Source organism: Arvicola amphibius, chromosome 17 (assembly GCF_903992535.2).
Source record: "Arvicola amphibius chromosome 17, mArvAmp1.2, whole genome shotgun sequence".
NCBI lineage: Eukaryota > Metazoa > Chordata > Mammalia > Rodentia > Cricetidae > Arvicola > Arvicola amphibius.
Window position 1 is genome coordinate 28,130,332 of NC_052063.2, and position 23,996 is coordinate 28,154,327.

The following is a 23,996-nucleotide window of genomic DNA, read 5'->3' on the forward strand; positions in this document are numbered from 1 at the left end:
TGAAGACTCAGCCTGAGCCCTAATGTGTCCAGTTCAATTTATGAGGCAACTCAAGCAGGCATCTCAAGCAGCTCAACCCTGGTGCGATATTAGAACCACTTGGGGCGATTTTAATAATACTTCAAACCTGGCCCTTCCTCCCAGAGATTCTGATTTAAGCTCTGAAGAGCGAGGACATGCTTTTTTTTTTTTTTCAGTTCCTCACAGATGATTGAAGTGGGTCGCTTTGGCTGAGCCTCGCTGAGCTAGGATGCTAATTCTCACACATGGACCCCATGAAATCTCCTACAGACCCTTTTCCACACAGACCCCCTACCCAGTCTGCTGGTGGAAAGCCTCCTTCCCTGAGTTTCTGGGGAGCATCTTGAGGTTTCTTCTACTATATATTCTGATATATATGTATCAGAAGAGTGAATCTTGGACCACACCTTGGAAGACCCTCCCAGTCTAGGCTCTGGCAAGTCAAAATATCGGATCCATATCCCCCAGTGTGAGCTTCACCTGGGAGCTCTCAAGACATGCAGACTCTTAGCCCTCCCTAGAGAGTCACTGCATTTCAAAATATTTTCCCAGGCAATTTCTTTGTCTATTAAGATTTGAGAGCAGCGGGCCCATGTGTTTAACAGTTTCTCAAAGCAGCACAGTACCAGGTGTTTCTTTGGGGCCACCAACCAGCTCCCAAATCACGACACAGAAACTTACCATTAGTTTTGAATGCCTGGCCTAGCTTATGCACATTTCTGGCTAGCTCTTTTAACGTAAATTAACCTCTTTCTCTTTCTCTACCTTTTGCCTTGGGGTTTATTCCCTTTCTTCTGTATATCTTACTTTCACTGCTCCTCTGTGTCTGATTGCTGGCACCTGCCTGGCTTCTTGCCCCGGGCAAGTCCCTTCTTCTCTCTTTTTTCTTAAGATTTTATTTATTTATTATGTATATAGTGTTCTACCCTCGTGTTTGCCTGCACACCAGAAGAGGGCATGAGATCTCATTACAGACCCTCATTCTCTCCTTCTTCTCTCTTTTTTCTTAACATTTTATCTATTTATTATGTATATAGTGTTCTACCCTCGTGTTTGCCCGCACGCCAGAAGAGGGCACGAGATCCCATTACAGATGGTTGTGAGCCACCATGTGGGTGCTGGGAATTGAACTCAGGACCTCTGGAAGGGCAGCCAGTGCTCTTAACCCCTGAGCCATCTCCCCAGCCCTCGTTTTTCTTTTTGAGCCTAGATTTCTCCTCCTAATTATTCTCTCTGCCTGCTAACCCTGCCTATCCTTTCTCTCCCTATTTATTGGCTGTTCAGTTCTTTATCAGGGCCACTGATTGGTCTAATAAAGGCGAAACCGATGCAACAAATCTTTTCATGATTAAACACACATCCTTACATTATTAAACCAACGCAGCATAAACAAAAGTAATCTTTACACAGTAAAAGTAATATTCTGCAGTATAAACAAACGTAACACATCTTTGCCTAGTTAAAATAATATCCCACAACACAGCATGATTTATGTTTCAAGCCCTCCCTGGACTGTCCCATGGCAAGAGTCCCTCTGTCTTTCTTTCTCAGAAGTTTAATCATTCTCAGATGTAAGAAGTGCTTGGACAACACCCCCCCTCCCCCGCCACATCCACATCAAATAAAAATTCACAAAAGCACAAGCTTACCAATATCAGATTCTGCATAATGAACATTTGGTGTGCTTATAGCAATGGCAAGAGACATAGGGGATGGCTAAGGTACTTATAGCAATGGCAAGAGACATAGGGGATGGCTAAGGTACTTATAGCAATGGCAAGAGACATAGGGGATGGCTAAGGTACTTATAGCAATGGCAAGAGACATAGGGGATGGCTAAGGTACTTATAGCAATGGCAAGAGACATAGGGGATGGCTAAGGTACTTATAGCAATGGCAAGAGACATAGGGGATGGCTAAGGTACTTATAGCAATGGCAAGAGACATAGGGGATGGCTAAGGTACTTATAGCAATGGCAAGAGACATAGGGGATGGCTAAGGTACGTATAGCAATGGCAAGAGACATAGGGGATGGCTAAGGTACTTATAGCAATGGCAAGAGACATAGGGGATGGCTGAGGTACTTATAGCAATGGCAAGAGACATAGGGGATGGCTAAGGTACTTATAGCAATGGCAAGAGACATAGGGGATGGCTAAGGTACTTACTTATAGCAATGGCAAGAGACATAGGGGATGGCTAAGGTACTTGCAATTATTTCAGGTGGCTGCACAGAGAATAGGTGAAGGTATTATAAAGCAGGCGTAACTGGAAGCAATGGAATAAAATGAAACACAGGAAAAAATGCACTCCTGATGCTGGAATACCTCTTGCTCGCAGCAAGGCCAGTGGCTCCTGCAGCGGCTTCATCCAAATGGCTATACTCCTTCCTCCGGGGTAAGTGATTCTTAAAACTCCACTAAGGGAGCTTTTAGACATGGGAGGTCCTCAAAAGCACCTCCACTGTCTCCACATGGATCTGGATGGTTTAATACGACGGTTCCCTCACTGAATTTAGGCATTTCCTGTTGCCAAGTTGCCTTCCGGTTGCTTTCATAAGTAGGCTTATCAAACACCCTTTTGACGTCAATAAGAATTTCTATTTCCGCTTTTTACATTAGAGAACCCTAAGGTACATGGACCTCACCAAGGTCATTCTGCAAGTTAGCAGCTGCTATCCATGCAGTCCCCATCCTCCAAATCATGTAAACTAGCGTGCACTAATTCCAGTTCCACTGAATTGGGTAAGAGAGGGGAAATAATTGAAGCCTTTAGTAAAGATGACTAAAGCCACTGTTTTAATGGGTTTTCCGTGGCTGCTGTGTGAAGTACTGTGGATTTCTATGCTATGCTGCAAACACAACACACTGTGTATGCATTCTTTCAGCTTTTTTACATACAATGCAACACTATTAGGTGTGCTGAATCATTTATTTGAAAGGAATGCTTGAATTGGTTTGATATTGCGCCAAATGACTACTTTGCATGAAAGGTGATTTTTGTTGAACTTGTCCGTGGATCCTGAACTGAAGAAGTGTGCATTGGTTAAAGCAAGGTCCCAGATGCTGTTGCTACTGCCGATCCTACACCCACACTCAGGTACCACTATTCAGGGTACAATGGTACAATCACATTCTCAGATTTTCTCCGTCTTCAATAGTGTGAGTTTCTGCGAGCCGTTATCCTCATAACACAAAGGCTTCCTTCCACTAAGCATGACAAATCCGCTTAGATTTCACTGTTCTATCTGCCCACTTCTAGATGCTGGGGGAGGGAAGGACACTCATAATGAATGTGTATATTGCTTACTTCGCTGTACTTCATTCTGGCCGTAAAGAAGTTCCGGGTCTCCTGTGTTAAATAAAAACTGATATAAAATGGGGCGGGGGAGAAAGATGGGAAATGATCACCCAAGTGTCATATTTCTCTAACGGTGGTCACTTTTATTGGAGTAGAGGAGGAAATGGTGGGTAGACTCGGAGTGGCTGTGGGAAGGATGGCTCTTCCATCACGGCCTTACTCTAAAGCTCTTCTGCCTTTCCGGCGAGACTGAAGTCAAGCATATAACTCAGCTCCTAACTACCTCCAGTCAAGGAAAATGGCAAGGATTTTATTCTCTCACCGAGCCCCATCACGTCCGGTCTTCCCTAGTTTCCCAAAGGTGCGATCAATTTTTAGTTCATCCTTCTTCCAAGGGTCACCATCTGCAGGTATATTTTAGGCTGTCTAATTCCACAGAAATATCCTCCAAGGCGTACAATCTCCTCCCCTACCCCACTATTTTATGAATAAACTGTATGTGAAAACACCATCTTTCTGACCTCCTTCCAGCCAACACATGTACAGGGAAGCTTAATCATCTGAAAGTCTGCTCTCAGTTGCGGGGGAGATAGATAGGAAATTACAGCAGAGAACACAGCACACACAGCATCTGGCACGGGGCAGAGCGGGCCGGGAGAGGACCCTGAAAGGGATCCCGCGAGACACTTACTGGGTGGTCCGCATCAAGCTCGGTTCCGTACATGAGAACTCTGCGCGAGCACCTGTCTAACTCTGAGATCTTCCGCGGAAACCACAGCACATCCTCCAGTTCTGTTGGAAACAGCGCAGGTTCGACAGTGTTAGCTCGAGGGCCGTGCCTTTCCCTCTGCGACATTCGTCAGACAGCAAAAAGCACACAACAAGCAAGAAAAGCGAAAATCCCCCTTGCCTTCTTCCTCGGTCCAAATGCTCTCAGGCGGATCCAGGGTCACAATGGTGGTCTGAAATTTCAGCAACTGGATGAGCTCGTTGAACTCGGTTTTGCCACATTCGCAGTCCACGAAGATTTCAACTTCAGAACTTCTTCGCCGGGATCTCCTGGATTCAATGTGAACCATGTTGACATGCTTTTCCTGTGGAAACATGCGTGACATGTCTGAATCACACTCCGGGCACGGTGAATGAGTGTGTGTATAGTCATGTGTGGCTGTCACGGAGTGAAGTGTCAAGTACCTACAGGAGAGGACTTTTCCCAACTACTACTTTGATTAATAAGGAAAACTAATTGTCATGCCTCCATATAGGTTGTCCTGTCTTATCAAAAAAAGAGGAAGGCATTGAAGACATATAAAAGAACAGCACTCTAAAATATATCCTGATCGCAAGCATCATTTCTCAGAGGGGTCCCCATCCCATAGGACATTGGCCTGCCTATTACGTTAGCATAATGCAGTATCCTAAACTTTGTATTTTCATACTCTTGAAAAAACACAAAGCTCCACGTCTCAATCTTACAATAATAGAAGGCTTCCTTTTAAGATAAAGTTTAAGAATAAAGCAATCATGTAGAGTCAGGCATGAGGACGCGTGCCTAAAATCCCAACACTCAGATGGCAGAGGCACGGGAATTGCAGATTCCTCTAGGCCACATAGCGAGATGCTTTCTACATATCACGATAACTTAAAAATAAAAAAAAAAAATAAAGCAACCCAAAAATTGTGACTAATAAAAATGGCAGGCAGAAAACAGAGGGTGTGCAAAACGACCTGTGATTTGGAAAATATTGATCAAAGTGTAGCCCAAACTTTAGGAAAACAATCAGGCAAAGCATGAAAGAGAGGCTGTCCCAGGCAAAAGGAAAACAGGGCAAGGGCAAGGAAGAGGCAGAACACAGTAATAACACCCCTAAATAGGAGCACTTAGCGGCTCTCTTTGGCATCCGCCGGGCTAGCTCCACTGGGCTATATTCTGCAGCTGTCATCTTGTGAGTCTTCCTACAACAAGCTAGTCCATGAAGAATTATAACTTTAATGCTTAGAAATGTGGTTGAAGTTTCCCATCGGCGCGCCTTCTCCCTTGTCGATTGTCGACTCTGGTCTCCTCACCATGCCCTGCCCCATCCGCACACACCTCCCTGTCACACTGGTGATGCGCGCTCTGGATTTCAGCGCAGCTTCGGAGACATGCCTAGATGTTCTCGTTCTCTTTTTTTATTAAGCTTTGCGATAATGCTATATCTTATAAATTAGCTAATACAATCAAAGTGGGGTTAATATTAAGTTCAAGGCCCCAAAGACTCCACGTTCTTTGTGCCACTTTGGGCTTTTAACGTGTGGTTGGGTCAGAGTGGATATTTGTAGACCAGGGCACTGAGGTCCCAGGGGGTTAAGGGCTTTATCTAAGGCCAGGTGACTAGCTGATGGCAGTGTGCAAATTCAAAGTGCAAACCTCTTCTACAGGGATTTTTTTTTCCACCGCACCCAGCTGTCTAATTGAATTGGCTTGCCTTTGGGCATTGCGTGGACACAGCCCTACATGGCATAATTATGTGTAAAATACTACTCCAGGTTTCCATTACCACTGTTTACGGTCCCTCATCTTTTCCTCAAGGCCAGAAGAGAACGAGAAAACATTTTCGGAATCAGGTTAATCCCCATCTATGGTCATCTAGGGGCTTCACAAATAATGCCTCCTGTCTGCACTTAGCAAAACACTCTCATATTATTTCATCCCAACAACCCAGTTAGGTAGGGATTATCATTATTGCCATTTTACAAATGAGGAAATTTGAACTGAGCAGCAGGTAATGATTGACCAACAAAGCGAGCACAGGTCCAAATCCCCGAACTGTGTGTCTACTGTTCAACAGCCTAAGGCACAGAAAGAGCTGAACCCGTCAACTTACATCCCTGGCAACCAGCCATTGGCATCCAACAAGACACATTTGTGAGGGTTTCTACTTAAGGTGGAGGAAGCAGCAGGTGTACAAGGCATTCCCCTTCACCCAAGTTCTTTGTTTAGGACTCAAAACAGGGATTTATGCCGGAGACTGTGCCATACCTTTTTAGAAGACACTCATTCAAAATATGTGAGTGCATATATGTGTGTGTGTGTATGTGTGTGTGTGTATAGTGATTCAGATTTACATAACACACATTATTAAAGAAGTGTCTATATTCATGTATCTCACTTTATGCAATAAACATGCCCCCATTACATAAGCACAGTTCAAATTTAGTAAATCAAAGCAGGGTAAAGACTCTTGATATTTTGAAGCACCGTGTATTAGCCAATAAGAGGCTGAAACTATGGGCCAGGCAGTGTTTTAAAAGAATACAGTTTCCGTGTAATTATTTCGGGTGTAAAGCTAGCCGGCGGCCGGCGGGTGGCGGGACACAGCCCCGCAGCTTCACACTACAGATTGGCGCTCCAACGTGGTGACCAAATCCACGTAAAAACCTGAAAAAGCTTTAAATAAAGGAGAGAGAGAGTTTAACACGGCTTTTTGCTGTTTGCCTGGACATGCTGTAGAGAGATCTGTTTCCGCAATAGCGGCACAAAAAAAAAAAAAAAAAAAAAGCTGAGTCATTTTAAAACGCAGCTTCCTGCACTGTGCCGCCAGTGCAAACTCCGGCTATAAAGCATTTCAATGGCTTTTATAGGACTGGATATTTGTGTTCCCGCGTGGGATCGGAAGGAGAGTGCACTGAGACCGGTCCAAAGGCTCAGAGATCCCCGCCTGCACCTGGGCAGATGGCGGAATCAGGCTTAGGCAGGTGGAAGAGCATGGCGGATTCCTGCCACAATACAGAGAGATGTTTTCAGACTGCGCAGTGCTCTGCATGTCAGATTTGGCTGTAACTTGGATGAAAAGAGTTTTTGTGCTGCACGCTCAGTCTCAGAGTTAAAGTGCTGAGTGCGGCTCCTACCTGGCGGCCCCAGAGCTAGTAGAAAATGGTACATCCTCCATTTTGAAATTGGAGAGAGGTGGAGCCAACATCCAGAGCAGCCCGCAGCTCTGCAGCTCAGAGCTGCAACCGATTCAGAGTCACAAGCGGCTCAGCTATGTTGGACTGGGCGTAGCAAGCCTGCAGTACCTGTTTTTGACCTAGGAATGTCACAGCTTAGATTCTTAAGTGTGTAGCGATTTAAAAGCACAAAACAAAAGTGCTCCTGGATAGTAAAAAAATTACAGATTCACAATAGAAAAGATTCAGACATAGAAGGCCTTTAAATGGCTCACGTAGGCTTAAAAGAGAGAAAAAGAAAATATAGAGAATAAAGTTAATGCCTTAAAAAAAAAAAGGTTAAAGTCTTTAAAGAGACAGAGTACAGATAGTTATAGATTAAAAGAAGTAAAGTGATAGAGTAAAAATAAGCCACGTAAAAATGGAAAATTCACAGAGAGTCTGGATTATGTATTTTGTTGTGTTTTCTTTGATTTTTTTGACTGTAAAGGAGCTAAGTACAGAGAGACATTTCATTATATGGGCTGCCAGTCTAGACCAAAATGGACATCTTAATGGTATGACTTCAGGATTTGGATTTAAGAACATGATGCTTTGGAAAAGAGTTTCTTCTTTTGTTTTCACAGAGGACGAGACTCTGTGGATTGCTTCTATCCCAATATGGTATGATAGACCACGCCCTCCTGAAAGGTTGCTGTGAACATCTTCAAAAAATTACTTCACTCAACTGCCAACTGAGAGGAACCTAGCACACAGGTTACACCATGAAAGACCTAAATAACAGCGCCCCCATTCAGCAGGAAGCAGTTTGGAGAGAAAAAACTGCGCCCATTTTCCCAAATATTGCTTATAAATGTTCTTTTACATTTAAAGGGGGAGATGATATAGATATGAATTTGCATTGGTATAGATTTTAAGGTCAATTTTGTTATATGTATATGTATTTCTGATCTTGATTAAGCTATTGTGATTGTAGTTCATTTTAAAAACTGTAATGTATAATTAGGAAATATAGGTTGTTAATGGATAATCATCGATAATAGTCAAGCTTGTAGTCATGTTAGATTTTCTAGATGTGCATAGATATATTTCAAATAGGCATTCTTCATATCTTTCAAAGACTGCAGAATATGGCATTTTAAATGTTTTAATAACTTAGGGTTTTTCATGATCATGAGACACGTCTGCTCCTGGCAGCACCAATCTACTTCGAGAGGAAGATGGGCATCGAAGAGGCTACTTATGGAGTTTGTTAGCCATTTGGGCAAGAAACTGCACTTGCCTGGACTGTTGCATAAACTGGACACAAGGAACCCACAGAAAGAGGACTGCTGAACTTGCCTAAAGGTGAGATGGCCTTTTGGGGTTCCTGATTCGTGAAAGAGTCTGCGAGACGTTCTGCAGGACACAGCAGAAAGTGACTGAACTGTCTTTGGAATTTTTCTGCTTCATGGAAATGTCTGCTGGATACTGTGGGCCTGAAGCCCGAAGATGGATGCCCCAACGGTACAGAGGAACTTTGGGTGACTGTCCAGGCAGTGAGTTGTCTCTGTCATTTCTAGAGTTGTATAAGTTACTTATTTCTTGTTTACTTAGGTAGCATTATATCCTTCTGGAGTCTTTGATGGAGTTGAAGAATAAATAGATAGTTATAGCTTTCCTTAGTTATGATAAAAGATAAAATAGATTTAAATATTGTAACTGTAATACTTGCTTGATAACTGTTTTGTTACATGTAATTTTACTATGTTAAAGTTAAAGCCTTTCTTTTTTGTTTAAACAGAAAAAGGGGAAATGATGGAGGAGTGTTTATGTGTTACTTTCATTATTAATAAAGAAAACTGCCTTGGCCCTTTAAGAGAAAATTAGGTAGGTGGAGTAGACAGAACAGAATTGTGGGAACAAGGAAGTAGAGTGTGGGAGACGCTTCAGGGAATCGCCAAAGTGAGTCTCCATGCTGCTCCTCTCCGAGATGGACGCAGGTTAAGATCTCTCCTGGTAAGCCACACCTCGTGGTGCTACACAGACTAAATATGGGTTAAGGAAGATGTGAGAATTAGCCAATAAGAGGCTGAAACTATGGGCCAGGCAGTGTTTAAAAGAATACAGTTTCCGTGTAATTATTTTGGGTAAAGCTAGCCGGTTGCTGGGAACTGGGCGGCGGGAACGCAGCCCGCCGCTTCACACTACAGCACCGTGTGTGTGTGTGTGTGTGTGTGTGTGTGTGTGTGTGTGTGTGTGTGTGTGTGTGTGTGTGTGTTTGCATTTTAAACTGCAAAAGCTCCCGTTTTTGAATTACAGACTTTCTTACCTGGCAACCGTGTACAGGATTCCCAATAGGCTAACTCTGAGTTAATAAATTACAGTTCCCATGAACCTGCTTATTTCACGGTTGGGCATGGCAAACTTCCCTTGTAAAAGCCTCGCCACATTCGGTCCATCCAAGCTTTTTCTGATGTTATCCAGAAATGGATTCAGGAATGGCTTTAGATCAGGGGCCAGGTCTGCAGCCAGGCACATAGCCACCATAAAGTCGCAAGCGAGTGCCTTGCATTTACCTGGAAGAGTCTCAGGGCTTTCACCAGCCCTCCGACCTCGTTCTTCAAGGAGAACACGACTGCTGTCTTGCCGCTCTCCGTGGTGTCATTTCTGCCGCTCCCTTTGCTTCCCTTCTTGTCCTCATTCTTGCCAGCAATAGCTTTATTTAGCTTCAAGAAACAGAGGCACAAATTTCAGCCAGATTCCAGAGGTCTCCCTAATTTAATTTAATCTAGAGATCCCACTTGAATGCTGGATGCCCTATCCATCACAGTAGCTGACAGTGGAGTCCTCATGGCGCTCAGCTGTCTGAAATTCTAGTCTACTCTATGCTGAGGTACTCTTTGCACTGTTTCAAGGTAGTGTCTAGAGAATTGGCTTAAATTAAGGCCAGGTTCCCTTTAGTTTGATGGTGACAAAAACCTAATTAATTATCAGGAAGAACAGTGGTTCTCAACCTTCCTAATGCTGTGACCCTTTAGTACAGTTCTTCATGTTGTGGTGACCCACAAACATAAAATTACTTTCATTGCCATTCATAACTGTAATTTTGCTACTGTTATGAATTGTGATGTAAATATCTGATATTTCTGATGATCTTAAGTAATCCCTATGAAAGGGATGTTCGATCCCAAAATGCAGAGGGAGTCACAACCCACAGGTTGAGAACCACTGCAATAGTATAAAGTAATATATGTGGATGATCCCTGCCTTTCTTCTCTCTTTTTCTCTCTTTTTTAAATTTCTTTCACCTATTTTACATGCCAACCACAGTTCCCCACCCTCCTCTTTTCCCTTCCCTCACCCTCACCCCAATCTATCCCCCCCATCCACTCCTCCTCCATTCGGAAAGATATCCTGCCTTTCTTTTCAGACAATTTTGCAGCATAAAATCTGATCATTTATCTTAGTTGGTTCATCTGTAAACTTTATTAATTAGTGAAAATACCAAACATAAGACCAAACATAATTTTGGCAAGAGCAAAGGTAGCTTCAATGAAGTCTCTAAAACAGAAGTATTTATTGCATTCTGAAGCAAGTCAGGACATGTGTGGAAAGGGATAAGTTCTCCATCGAGACCCACATTGCCATCCTAAACCGTCAGTCTAAACCTGCCTGCTCATTGAGAAAGTCCATGACAGAGCAGTGTGTCTAACCAATCCCGCTGTGGAAAAGTGATCTTGGACAGTGACTGGTACATTTCTGTCACAAATAAAACAGGCAGTCGGAAAGGCAGAAGAGAGAGAAAGAACCATCTAGCTGATCACTAGGAACAAACAAGAGAATCTGAGCAATAACTAAGTTCTTCTGGCTAATGATAAAAATAACAGATTCGAGCCATTCAGAGCACATCACAGAATCTGCGAAACAAAGCTGGGAACTTTTTATTTGACAGACAATATAAAATTATGATGGTATGTTTTGTACTCATTACATATGAATGCAGAGTTGGGCACACAGAGGACTGTCTCCCTAGCTAATAGTAGGATAACATAATCACACCGGTCCATGGCATCCTCTTGGAACCGAGACCCGCACATTTATAAGGACCCCAGTGAAAAGTGATTTGCCGCTCTCTTCCTTCAATTTCTCTACTGGCTTTATTTTCATGCATTAAGGTTGTCTCACTCGCTGAATTTATATGTAACAGGAATGGATATTTTATTATTTATGGCTTGAGGGAGAGAAGTTTATGCCGGCACTGGCATTTGACAGTGGGTTTAGTCATTAAAAGCTCAGATTTCTTCATAGTCTCAACATCTGCTTCAGCCTCTCCACATAATCCCCAGATCTCATACGTCAAAGGAGAATTTTTATGTGAAAAGGGTCATACATTACCCATAACTGAGGGGTTTTTTTCTTTTTTTTCCTCCTAGCATTCTGTTCTGACTCCAGAATTCCTCAATGTAACTCCTTATCCAAATATTCATGATACTTGAGTGTTAGAAATTCGATTTTACATTTTGGCCTCATTTTCACAAATTGATTTAAATAGTGCTAAGAAAGTTACTGGGGCTATTTTTCAACATATATGGAACTAAGGCATTAAACTTGATTTTTTTTTCCTCTGACAAGCTGAATTTGGAATTTGTTGACAAACAGGAAAGACAACAGTGAAGGCAGCCCCTTAAAAAGCTCCTAAAAATTTTAATGACAGAAGCCTGGATATATTTTGTTAGTAAAACAAGAGTACTGTTTTTATGAAATCTCATAACTATTGCTCAAAGTAGGATCTAAACCTTTGCAAGAACTGTAGGTTTGCAAATGCCATTCTTTAATGTCAATATTTTAAATACAAAAATATCTTGCAAATATTGAAACGAGAAGTATTTCTTTCATTATTTCATCCATTAACCTATACAGAGGGGAATAATGTAGCATGCAGGAAAACCCCTGGGTGTCAATGGTTCCTCTTTTATTCCAAAACCTGCACTTCAACTCAAGAATACACATTCTGTGTACAAAGACAAGTTTGGGGGCAGGGATATAGGAGACCACTGTCTTGTAGAAACCATAGAGATTTAATTCTTTCTCCCAAATCTCCCTATCGGCCTTTCAATGTTCTATACTTTAAGGGGGGAGTGAACTTAGGAGACTGAGTCACACAACCTTCCATTCGTCACGATAAGAAACTTGACTTTCTATTTGAGAAAAGTGTATCTCCTCGCAATTCGCCCCCTGCTTTACTTTGTAAAGAACTCAGGTAGACAGAAGGGAGGGAGACAAGACTACAGAGGAGGAGGGAGTTGAAGTGCATGCTTACTCGACAGCAGGTGTCCATATGGTGAGATAAAGACAATTGCTGCCCTAGAGAACACGGGAGAGTGCCAAGTACTCACTGTTAAGCTGCCAACTAGCTGATGCTCTTCAGGCACTGCTGAATCCAGGGACAACCCTCTCCTGGCCCAGTATTTACTGGAAAACATCATCATTGCGGGCTGCATGGATCCCGATGTAATTTTCTTTCTCAGCAGCAGGGGGGACCAGAGGGGCAACCCTGGCAGAGACGAAGGAGGAAGAGGCGAGTGACAGCAGCCTGCTCGGGGCGCTGTCCAGAAACCCTGGTGCTGAAGAGCAGTGTGCTTGTCTCCCTCCCTGTGTTCTTTTATATGAGTAACTGGGCACTGATGGAAAGCTGATTAGAAAAAACTCATTTCTGGTTGCTGATGGCCACAGTCAGATTACAGATCTGCAGCCTGGGGTTATCTGAGCTCATGATGAGATTTGCTTGTTTCCTAGGTCGTGTAGCTCTTTGGGAGGAGATGACGGAGAACAACAGCATCGGGGTGATTTTTCTCTTCTTGTAACAAAACACAAGTCCTCTAAGGTTAGCTCTCAAGCCTGCTACTGGAAAGTTACCCGCAGTCTTCAAGCAGCTATGAATTTAAGGGCTTCGTGCTTTCTAGAAGTAATAAAAAATAATTCTAACAAGTTTTTCTGAGCGCTGACAAGTTACAATGGATGGGCAAACTTTACGCGTGTGCCTGTGTGTGATGGCTTTCATAAAAGGTCTGTTTGCAAAACCTGTAGCGTCTCTGTGTAGAGGGATACTCAGGCTCTTGTTCTGAAAAAGAAATGCGAGGCTTGGACTTAGACACTAACTTCTAGAATGCTCTTCACTAAATAAGAAATACATGGGAACAAAACAGACCCAACACTCCTTTGATACTTTCAGTGACTGTTCCCCTCCATCTGGGACGTGATCAGATCCAGCAATTTGACAGGCATAGATAAAATCATATTCTTACTTTTCCAACTTTGGAGAGCTTGCCAATCCTTTGGAGATAGAAAATTCATTACCAAGTGTATTTGTTTAACTGAAGAACTAAACAAAATCTGAACAGTTTATCTAGAAAACAAATGAAGACTCTTCACAACAAAAGTATATGTGTTGACACTGATTGGGTTTTATTTGTTTCTGGATAGTTGAGGGTTTTATAATTATTATTTGATCCAACTCTGGAAATAATCATTCAGCTTGTATTTCCACCAAAGATCAATGCTTAAAAACTAATAGGAAAGCAAATACTAATAAATTAACTGAAGTAATTCTAAAAATCATAGTTGACATTGAGAAATGTCTAATTTTGCTAGTTTCTATTCTAAACACTTTCTATGTACTTTTATAGGCCAAAACATGATCAGTTATCATGACAGCATTAAGAGAGAGTTACTGACATCCATATGTATGTATGTATGTATGTATAGGATTTAGATTCACATGATTTGACTCCAGGATCCATGTTCTCTATCATGATATTGTACAGTCTCGAATACTGCAAAAAAGAATATAAACAAAAGCAGGATCAAAAGACCATAGCTTATAGGGCCATCCATAGAACAGATGTCTAACTCAACAAAAATTTGCTGAGCCCTGAGTTTGTATTGAGCAATGTAACTAAATCCTGTGGGTGCAAAGGGATATAAGATTCAACATTGACCCACAAGGGGTCCAGCTGAGAGAAGCAAGTGTACAATAACCAAATGAAACAAAAGAGATTGACCTCTCTTCAGAAGACATCGAAAGCACAAGTCACAGAGTAGTCAGTAATACATTATGGAATCCTAATACTCTTTGAGGGGTTGTCCAGGCTGAATCTTTAAAAGTTAATTTGACAGTGTCATAGGCAATGGGAAACAGCAAAGAGATGGTTTGAGGTAGAGGGAACAACTTCTTCTTGCAGTAGATGGTAATTAAGCCAGAATTAAAATTGGACAATGTGCAGAGAATGAAGAAACTAGGAGCACTCAAGCCTAAACAGAATATCTTTATCAAACCCTTCCCCTCTAGGTATCAATGCAGAAGAAACAGCAGGAAGTGTGTATGAGCTGGAGGTGATGGATGGCTCCATGGAAAGTGTCATCCAGGCACCACAGGACTGATGCCCATATGAACCCACAGAGACTGTGACGTCATGCACAAGACCTGTACAAATCCAAGCCAGAAAAAAGTCCCATCCCAGTGAATGAAAATGGTCACAAAGTCCCACCCATAGGCAAAGAAGCCATTTGCATCTGATACTTGCTAGGGAAGGGAAACTCTCTTTTCCCCAGTCAAGTATCATTGGATACAACAATCCCACTCCAGCTGGAACTCAACAACTCAACTCTTTGGTATATATCCCCCCAGGTGAAAACATAACCACAGAAAGACTGTACAAGATTGTTCACAGTAACTTTATTCATAAAAGAAAAGGCAATTAAAAATCACCAGCTGATGAGAAGGCAAGAAAAATATTGTGTATTATAAGTTGACTATCACTTGGTGGTGCAAAGGAATGAAATATGCAATCCCCTAAATTGATGCAAGACCACACTATGAGTGAATTTTGAAAATATTGTGCTATGCAAAAAAAAAGCCAAACACAAAAAAACCATGCATTTGCATGGTTTTGTTTATATGGAATGCCGAGATGTGAAAATAAACAATAAAAAAGAGACAAAATCAAGGCAGATTTATGATCGCCAGGGGATACAAGGGTGGTGGTGCAGGAGAATTGTCTGTATTCTGTCTATCATGTTTTAAATAAATGCTGATTGGCCAGGCAGGTAGTATAGGTGGGAAACCAGACAGGAAGTAGAAATGATGCAATGAGAACAGAATTCTGGGAAGGAGGAAGTTGATTCCTCCCACTCCTGCCCAGACTCCGAAGAAGCAAGATGTGAGCTGCCCCGCTGGAAAAGGTACTGGGCCTTATGGCAAAAATAGATCAGAATAATGGGTTAATATAAGCTACAAAAGCTAATGAGTAGCCTGAGCAAATGGGCCAATCAGCTTTATAACTTATAGAGACCTCTGTGTGATTTTCTTTGGGGCAAGCTTGCCGGCTGTGGGGTACAGGGTGGGACAGAAACCCCAACAAGCAGGCCCCGTTCGTATTACAGGGTGGAAGTGGAGAATTGCCACAGGAATTCTTTAGGGAGCAAAAGCAATCTACTACATACAATCTAACAGTTGGTTATAATTGCTGTCTTAAGGCAACTTACAGAGTGTAAAAGTTTGGTCTACCTGACTCTTCACAGTATAGTCCATGACAGGTAGTAAGGCAGTCAAGGTAGTGAAGCCACAGCCAGGCACATTTCATTCACAATCAGGAAACAGATGAGATAAATGCAGGTAGATGAGCAGTTGGCTTGCTTTCTCTGTTTTATACAGTTCAGGATCCACCGCCCAGGACCACAAGTGACCTGGTAGTAATTGGCTGAGATATGGATGGGTCTAAAATCTTTATGTTAAATATGCTAGTGCCTTTCAACATAGGTATCCTTGTCAATAAAGATAATAATGAAAGCAAGAGAAATACTATCAACCAGCCCTTAAATCATTGTAAAATAGAAATGGATCTTGGCAGCAGCAGACTATGGGAATAAAGACACAAAAAATGTATTTATAAATACTAAAGATTGTTGCAAGGACACCACTTGTTTGTTCCTGGCCACTTAGACCCAAAATATCACACAGAAACCATGTTAATTAAAACAGTTTGGTCCATTAGCGTTAGCTTCTTATTGGCTAACTCTTATATATTAATTTAACCCATTTTTGTTAATCTGTGTATCACCACATGGCAGTGGCTTACCCGGTAATATTCCAAGTGTCTGTCTCAGGCAGAGGATCCATGGCTTCTCTCTGACTCTGCCTTCCTTCTCCCATGCTATGGGCCAAGCCAGTTCTTTATGCATTAACCAATAAAAGCAACACATAGACAGAAGGACCTCCCACACCAAAAGGTAAATTTATTAAGTGAGAGAAGCAAGAAGATGTAGAATTGCCTATGGTACACAACAGAAATCTTCCCATCTTAATAGTTTCTGTGTGTAGGTAAAATATGAGAAATAAGGACTACATATTCTTCTTCTGTACAGCACTCACCTTTCTGGCTAAATAAGAAACTGACTGGAAACACAAGATCACCAAGAGAAAGATAGGCTGGGTGTGTAAGCCACTAGAAGATCAATTTCCTAGCATGCATAAGGACCTGAGCACGGCCACCAGGATAATGACTTAAATAGAAATTTACCTTGCAGTTCCCCAAGAAGAGAGAGCAGCCATGAAGTTACTTGAGGCAGATGTGTGAGTGGCAAGCAGTCTGAGTGTAAGAGGGAAGCAGTAGTGGCAGTTTGGAGGCTGAGATGCCTGCCACACAAAGTCTAGTCATTTTTCTTTGAATAACTTGTCATATTGATTTTAAAACATCATTTCAGTTATTTCATATTTGTATCTCTTAACTCCACATTGAACAAGGCAATAGAAAGGGAGTTTCTAATACACGCCAACTCAATCATCAGTGTGTCTGGATGTTTTCCATTGACATCCGACTCCTGGATCCCATGGGGTACGTATTTCAGGTTCTTTGGCAATTACAGCTCATGCCATCCGCTCCTAACTTCTCCAACCACTTATTATATTAAAGCAACTTCCTAGCCTATTTCACATGATTTAGTATTCTAAGAGCTTATTAACAATAGGAAATGAAGTAAACCTGTAACGATTTCCTTTAAGAAACCCATACAAGCTTCTATACAGCATCATTTTCTTTGCCAGGCAGTCCCAGCCAACACACGTATAGTTCAGGAAGTATGTCCCTGAGAGTGGTTAGAACATAGTAGCTTAGCAGTAATTAAGTACATGCATTCGTGCACATAGGCAATAAGAATGGATGGTTTGTACATATATAGCTTAAAACGGCTGTTACCTATACCAACATACAAATGCTTGAAATGCAGCCGGGTACAGCCAATCCTCAGGACACCTGCATTTCCAATCCACATCCTGCCCTTATGTTCTATATCCTTAATCTCTCCTTTGAGAAGTCCTTGCTGACCCTAGGAAGACGGCTTCTCATGCACTCTTGCGAATGATCACCGTCCTTAGTCCTCTCCACTTAGCAAGCCCACCACGTGGCCAACAGCTGAACCTGGGTTTGGAAGTTAAGTACAGTGCACGTAATGGCTGTTCTTGGTTGTCAACTTGACCACATCTGGAATTAAGCATCTGGGCACACCTGTGAGGGACTTTTCCAGACTGGATCATTCCAAGTCAGAAATTCCACACTAAGTCTGGGCCACACCTTCAGGACATGGAAGAAAACAGTTTTGCCTTTTGCCTGCTTGTCCTCACTCCTGTATCCTGACGCTAAGGCATTTCTTCTCTGGTGTTAGAGCCTACTCATCCAGCATTCCCACACAGATGACCAGCTGAGACACCCAGCCTCGTCTTCTCTGGTGTTAGAGCCTACTCATCCAGCATTCCCACACAGATGACCAGCTGAGACACCCAGCCTCGTCTTCTCTGGTGTTAGAGCCTACTCATCCAGCATTCCCACACAGATGACCAGCTGAGACACCCAGCCTCGTCTTCTCTGGTGTTAGAGCCTACTCATCCAGCATTCCCACACAGATGACCAGCTGAGACACCCAGCCTCGTCTTCTCTGGTGTTAGAGCCTACTCATCCAGCATTCCCACACAGATGACCAGCTGAGACACCCAGCCTCGTAGACTGAACAACTATTGGACTCTTGGATTTTCCGTCAGGGGACCACCACTGTTGGGCTAGTCTGGCCATAACAGTCTTTCTGTGATACTGGTCTTCACCATGTTGAAGTTGTCTTGGGTGTGCTCACTGCTGATCTGTGGTGGAAATAGGCTCCTCTGACTTCCAGGAGTATGGCTTTCCCATCTTGGAACTCAAAGAATAAACCCAGTATGTCACCAACGTGCTCTCTAACCCTGAACATGGGGAACTATTGAATATGAAGTGGAAATATTTGGCAAAAGTTCATCTTTGTGATCATGTAGAAAAGCCAATCTCCACAGGAGAATATTTATGTGCTGTGGGACAATGGTCTTTCTGTCACTTGTATTATTTTTAATAAAATGCTGATTGGTCAGTAGCCAGACAGGAAGTATAGGTGGGGCAATGGTGACCAGGCAGGAAGTACAGGCATGGCAACAAGAATTATAGGAAAAGTTTCAGTCTGCAGTCATGACTCAACCACAGAGGAAGCAAGATGTGACTGCCTCGCCAAAAAAGGTACCAAGTCACATGGCTAACATAGGCAAGAATTATGGGCTAATATAAGTTATAAGAGTTAATAAGAAGCCTGAGCTAATAGGCCAACCATTTTATAATTAATGTAGACCTCTGTATGATTCTTTGGGACTTAAGAACTTCAGGACCAGGCGGGACAGAAACTTCTGTCAACACATCGACTAAGATATAAGCTATACCATTTTAAAAATGTGAATAAGTGAGTTCAGTAACTTTCTCTTCATTCGCTTGACGTTGGTTTTAGCACACTCAGAGGTCAGCAATTCCCATTTCCTGGATTATCCAGAGTACCAGATATTTCTCAGAAAACCAGGTAGAGGGGGCTGGAGAGATTGCTCAGAGGCTAAGAGCATTGCCTGCTCTTCCAAAGGTCCTGAGTTCAATTCCCAGCAACTACATGGTGGCTCACAACCATCTGTAATGGGGTCTGGTGCCCTCTTCTGGCCTGCAGGCATACACAAAGACAGAATATTGTATACATAATAAATAAATATTTTTTTTAAAAAAAGAAAACCAAGTAGAATGTGAGCAAACCAGGTGAAACCTCTTACCTGCAGCTGCAAGTGGGAACCAACTGATTAAGCTGCTCAGAATCCCTGTGAGAGGCTCTGGTCTTATTCACATTTTATTCAATAGTAAATGGAGACAAATCCAGTAACAAAGTCTTAAAGAGTACACATGCCATTGGTTCTGAAACAGTCTTTATGTGACTTGAGAGAAACACAAAAAGCATATACCCTATCCTGGAGGAGGGAATGAAAAACCAGGCAGGGCAAAAAGTTGTCATAGGCTGTTGGAAAAAAACACCACAACAGCTGGCCAATGGTCACTAAAAAAAGAAAACAAGAGTTGCTGATGGCAGATAGGAGACATCCAAAGGGAAACAATCGGTGAAGGATAGAGCCACAAAGGGCCAGAAGGATGCCTTCTGTGTGGTTCTAGTTGAGGAATTTTCAGGCAAAGGCAGGCTGTAAGCAAGCTCTCTACAACCAACGTATGTTCATGGGGATGAATAAACAGGTTGTGGTCCAACAAGTAGTTGACTTCCAATAAGTCTTGTCAAGATCCCAGAAACCCAGGCCATGTTTGTTGATTGATGTTTCTGTCCCACCAGATCCCACAGCTGTTTAGTCCCAAAGAATCACACAGGGTCTACATTAGTTATAAACTGGTTGGCCCATTAGCTCAGGCTTCTTATTAACTAATTCTTATAACTTACATTAACCCAAATTCTTATCTGAGTTAACCATGTGGCTTGGTACCTTTTTCGGCCAGCCAGTCACATCTTGCTTCCTCAGGCTGGGTAATGACTGCAGTAACCTTTGAAATTTCCAGGAAGATGGGGCCCCACAGCAACAACTCTGCCTGGTTGAGATGACACTGTGATGCTGATAGTGCTACTATAAGACCAGTGTTTTGGGGGTACCAGATGCTGAAATGGTGCACCTTCTCATGACGTTCTGGCCGGAACTCCAAATAAGAACTTTGGAAAACCCTATTGTTTGCCACTATACGAGACAGTAATTTTGAAACTTAACCATCACTTTACTTTTGCAGGATCCTATTAAGAGAACATTGCTCCCATGACAGCAAGAAGCAATTCTAGAGGATGATGCAACCTATCCCAAAAAAGTTTGTCCTTAGGGTTGAGAACAGTTTAGAGGTTGATTATTATGTGTACTAGATAGAGGGTTGGGGTGAAAACTATGTCCTAAAAAAAAAAAATAATAATGTGTAACAGAGTGAATACTTGTGAGCTATTATTTATGGATAATTTACATTGGTATAATTTTGTATAATGATACAAGTTCAAATTATATTTATTTTATTTACATTATTTGTACACCTATGCAAAGTTGTTCTGTCAGATTGTATATATGTATTTCTACCTCTGTTTAGGACATTTTGTATATTAATACAATTTTTAGGATATATTTTCATTTTTATTATAGCATTATATATTACTCCTACCTCTGGTCAAGATACTTATAGATTGTTTACATTTTGAAGTCATTGTCCTCATTTGTTGCACGTTTGTTTACAGATTTAATATTCTGACATGAAGTTTTAGTCTTGAAGTTATATAGGTATTAAATATTATAGGTCAATAGTTTTTCATGTTTGTTGTACATACAGTCAGATCAATTAGGTTCTTTAGATACATAGAGACTGTATTCTGTCTAGATAGGTAATCTTCAAGCACTTCAAGGATCTGTAGAACATGACATTTAAATAACTTAGGGTTCTGTTGACATGAGACATGATTGTTCCTGACAGCACCAATCTACTCCCAAGAGAATGTTGAGCACCAAAGACACTCCACTTGGAGTTTATTTTCTTGGCACAATTGACCTTTGGGCAAGGAACTGCCCATACCTCAAACACTGAAATACATGGTATCTAGAAATGGATAAGCAGGACACAAGGAAAAAGACTGTCAAATCTTGCCAAGACAGGGTAAGATGGTTCTGAAAAATTTCCTACCTTGGACAATAGTCTTGTCAGTTACAGTAGGCCTTAGCCAAAGTTGGTTGCTTCAACATTGCAAAATGAGACTTTGGGTGATTGTTCAGGTAGCTAATTGTCTCCATCATATATTGTTCACTTTGGAAGCTGCTTGATTGTACTTCCTGCCTGCTCAAGTAATACTGTCTCCCTTCTCAGGCCTTTAGTGGGGTTGAAGATTAGATGTAGTTACTATAGTCTTATGATCTAGCCAAGACTCCTTAGGATAGAATGTTTATTAAAACATTTAGCATACATGCTTTGCTTAACATTGTTTATGCTGCTTGTAATTCTAATTATACTTGATATCTATTCCTATTGTTTATAGTTTTGTATTGGGTTTGGAACTCTTAAAGTGGGGAGGTGCTGTGGGAACACATTCTGTCCCTTCAGCCAGAAGGCTAAGATACCAGCCCACTTGGGTATGGTCTCTGATACTGTAAAAAGCAGCTGTAAAGTGTTCTCCCTCCCTCCCTCTCCCCCCCCCAACCCCCCCCCCCCCCCCCCCCCCCCCCCCCCCCCCCCCCCCCCCGTCTCCCTCTTCCAGCTGCTAGACTCTATTCCTGTTCACGCAGAGGACAGTTATCTAGGACAGTGATCTGTAAGTTTTCCCTTAAATAAATAACCCTTTTATTATTCATAATTCTGAACTGGTGTGGAATTATTCTGTGACTTCCATCATCACATGTCTGAAAGCATGGATGACAAGGAAGAAATGGAAGCAGAGGCAGAGCTGAAAATTGACAGAACCAACAGGGGCTTTGGGCAAAACAGCAAAATGACTGATACCTCCTGTATCTTAACCTCCAGGAGAGATGGCTACCAGAGGAGGAGGAGGACTAGGAAGCAACCCAGTCCCCAGTGGCCCCACTCCAGAGACAGGGGCCCCTAGGTAGGCCCTCAGGTTCTCCCACAGTCCTCCTGCGAGGTGTGTATACAGTCCTCTGTGGAGCTGACTTTTCATATCTCCCTTGCACTTTGGAGAATGTCCTATGCTACTGTTTCTTCACTCTTGCAGAGATTTGGGGAACACAAAGAGTATTCTTATGTAATTAGATACACCATTTTCAGATCTATAAGCTTAAATTATCTTTCCATTTTTTCATGAAGCAATTCTTAAGAGTTGACTGACTGAATGTTGAAGACTCTGTCTATGAGGGTAAAATACTATATTAGTATACCTTAATTGTTGTCTGAGGATTGTGTCCTTCCCAGTCCTGCAGTCATTCAGTTCCAAAGAATCACACAGAGGTCTACATCAATTATAAACTGATTAACCCAGTATCTCAGGCTCTTTTTATTAACTAATTTTTATAACATAGTAGCCCATAATTCTTGTCTGTGTTGGCCACGTGGCTTGGTACCTTTTTCAGTGAGGCAGTCACATCTTGCTTCCTCTGCGGCTGGGTCACAACTGCAGACTGTGCTTCCCTCTTCCCAGCGTTCTTATTGCCCCGCCTATACTTCCTGCCTGGCTACCGGCCAATCAGCATTTTATTAAAATAATACAAGTGACAGGATAAAAGACTATTGTCCCACAGCATTCCCCCCCTTTTTTAAAACAAGAACTCTGAATCTAATATCCTTTGTTTCCATAACAACTTGTAACCAACATTCTAAACAAAGGAAAATATCCATAGTCCATTTTTTGGGAATGTGGATGTAGTTTTCCAAGATACTTCCTACTGACTGGGGGCACTGATAATCTTATGGGGACCTAAAGAAAATTTAGAATTATGATCAAGTCCTGACTAGAGTATCCTGTGAGCCTTGATCATCTCAGGCAGTAGTCTTTGAACTGTTCTGGATGTAGAACTCAAGACATCTAGGCCATTCCTCGTATAAGTGATTTCTCAGATCTTCCTTGCTCAAACCTGATTTTTCTTAACACAAAGGAAGCAAGATGTGACTGCCTCGCTGAAAAAGGTACCAAGCCACGTGGCCAACATAGACAATTATGGGCTACTATAAGTTATAAGAATTAGTTAATAAAAAGAGCCTGACATACTGGGCCAATCAGCATTTTATTAAAAATAATACAAGTGACAGGATAAAAGACTATTGACCTACAGCACTTAATACTACATAGGCATACTTTAATAAATACTATATAAATATACTTTTAAAAAATTAAAGGGATAATCTCCATATAATAGGCTGAGAACTGTAACTTCTTACTAAAACAGGGCAAACAAAACTAGAGCGAATCTGCTCTAGAAGTTCAATAAATTACCTTTTTAAAACGTAAGAATATGCCTGACCATCAGTGAAAATATTGAAGAAATATGACATACTTCCTTTAACTTCCAGAGAAATTAGAGATTGTGTGGATGTCCATTTTCAGCGCTACTTTCAAAGATTCTGATCCAGTAGGTCTGAAGAAACTGAACATCATTTTGATAATGCAGACCAAGTATAGATGAACACTCAATATTTTAATTGAGGTTCAGTACATAAAATTAACATGAATCGTAAATTTTATATTAAATAATTTACAATGCTTCAACCTTAGAGAAAAAACAAAACACTTTTGAGTAATCATGATTTCGCTATGAAAATACAAATTCACCAAGGCTTCATATATCCTAAGACAGTAGCTCTCAAACTTCCTAATGATATGGTCCTTTAATAGGCTCTTCATGGTGTGG

General features: G+C 41.8%; 1 protein-coding gene across 2 annotated transcripts in view; it reads right to left on the reverse strand.

The window, feature by feature from the left end:
* The window catches only part of Tph2 (tryptophan hydroxylase 2), a 99,592-nt gene extending 86,857 nt beyond the window's left edge, over positions 1 to 12,735 (reverse strand). The window contains exons 1-4 of one of the 2 annotated variants that reach the window (XM_038314929.1): positions 12,631 to 12,735; positions 9,811 to 9,960; positions 4,233 to 4,416; positions 4,014 to 4,114 (exon numbers count right to left, since the gene is read on the reverse strand). In XM_038314929.1, the coding sequence (XP_038170857.1) occupies positions 4,014 to 4,114; positions 4,233 to 4,416; positions 9,811 to 9,960; positions 12,631 to 12,735 (540 nt within the window). Of the gene's footprint in view, positions 1 to 4,013; positions 4,115 to 4,232; positions 4,417 to 9,810; positions 9,971 to 12,622 lie in introns of both variants that reach the window. The other variant, XM_038314928.1, reaches the window with a different exon arrangement.
* Between the last annotated feature and the right edge of the window lie 11,261 nt (positions 12,736 to 23,996).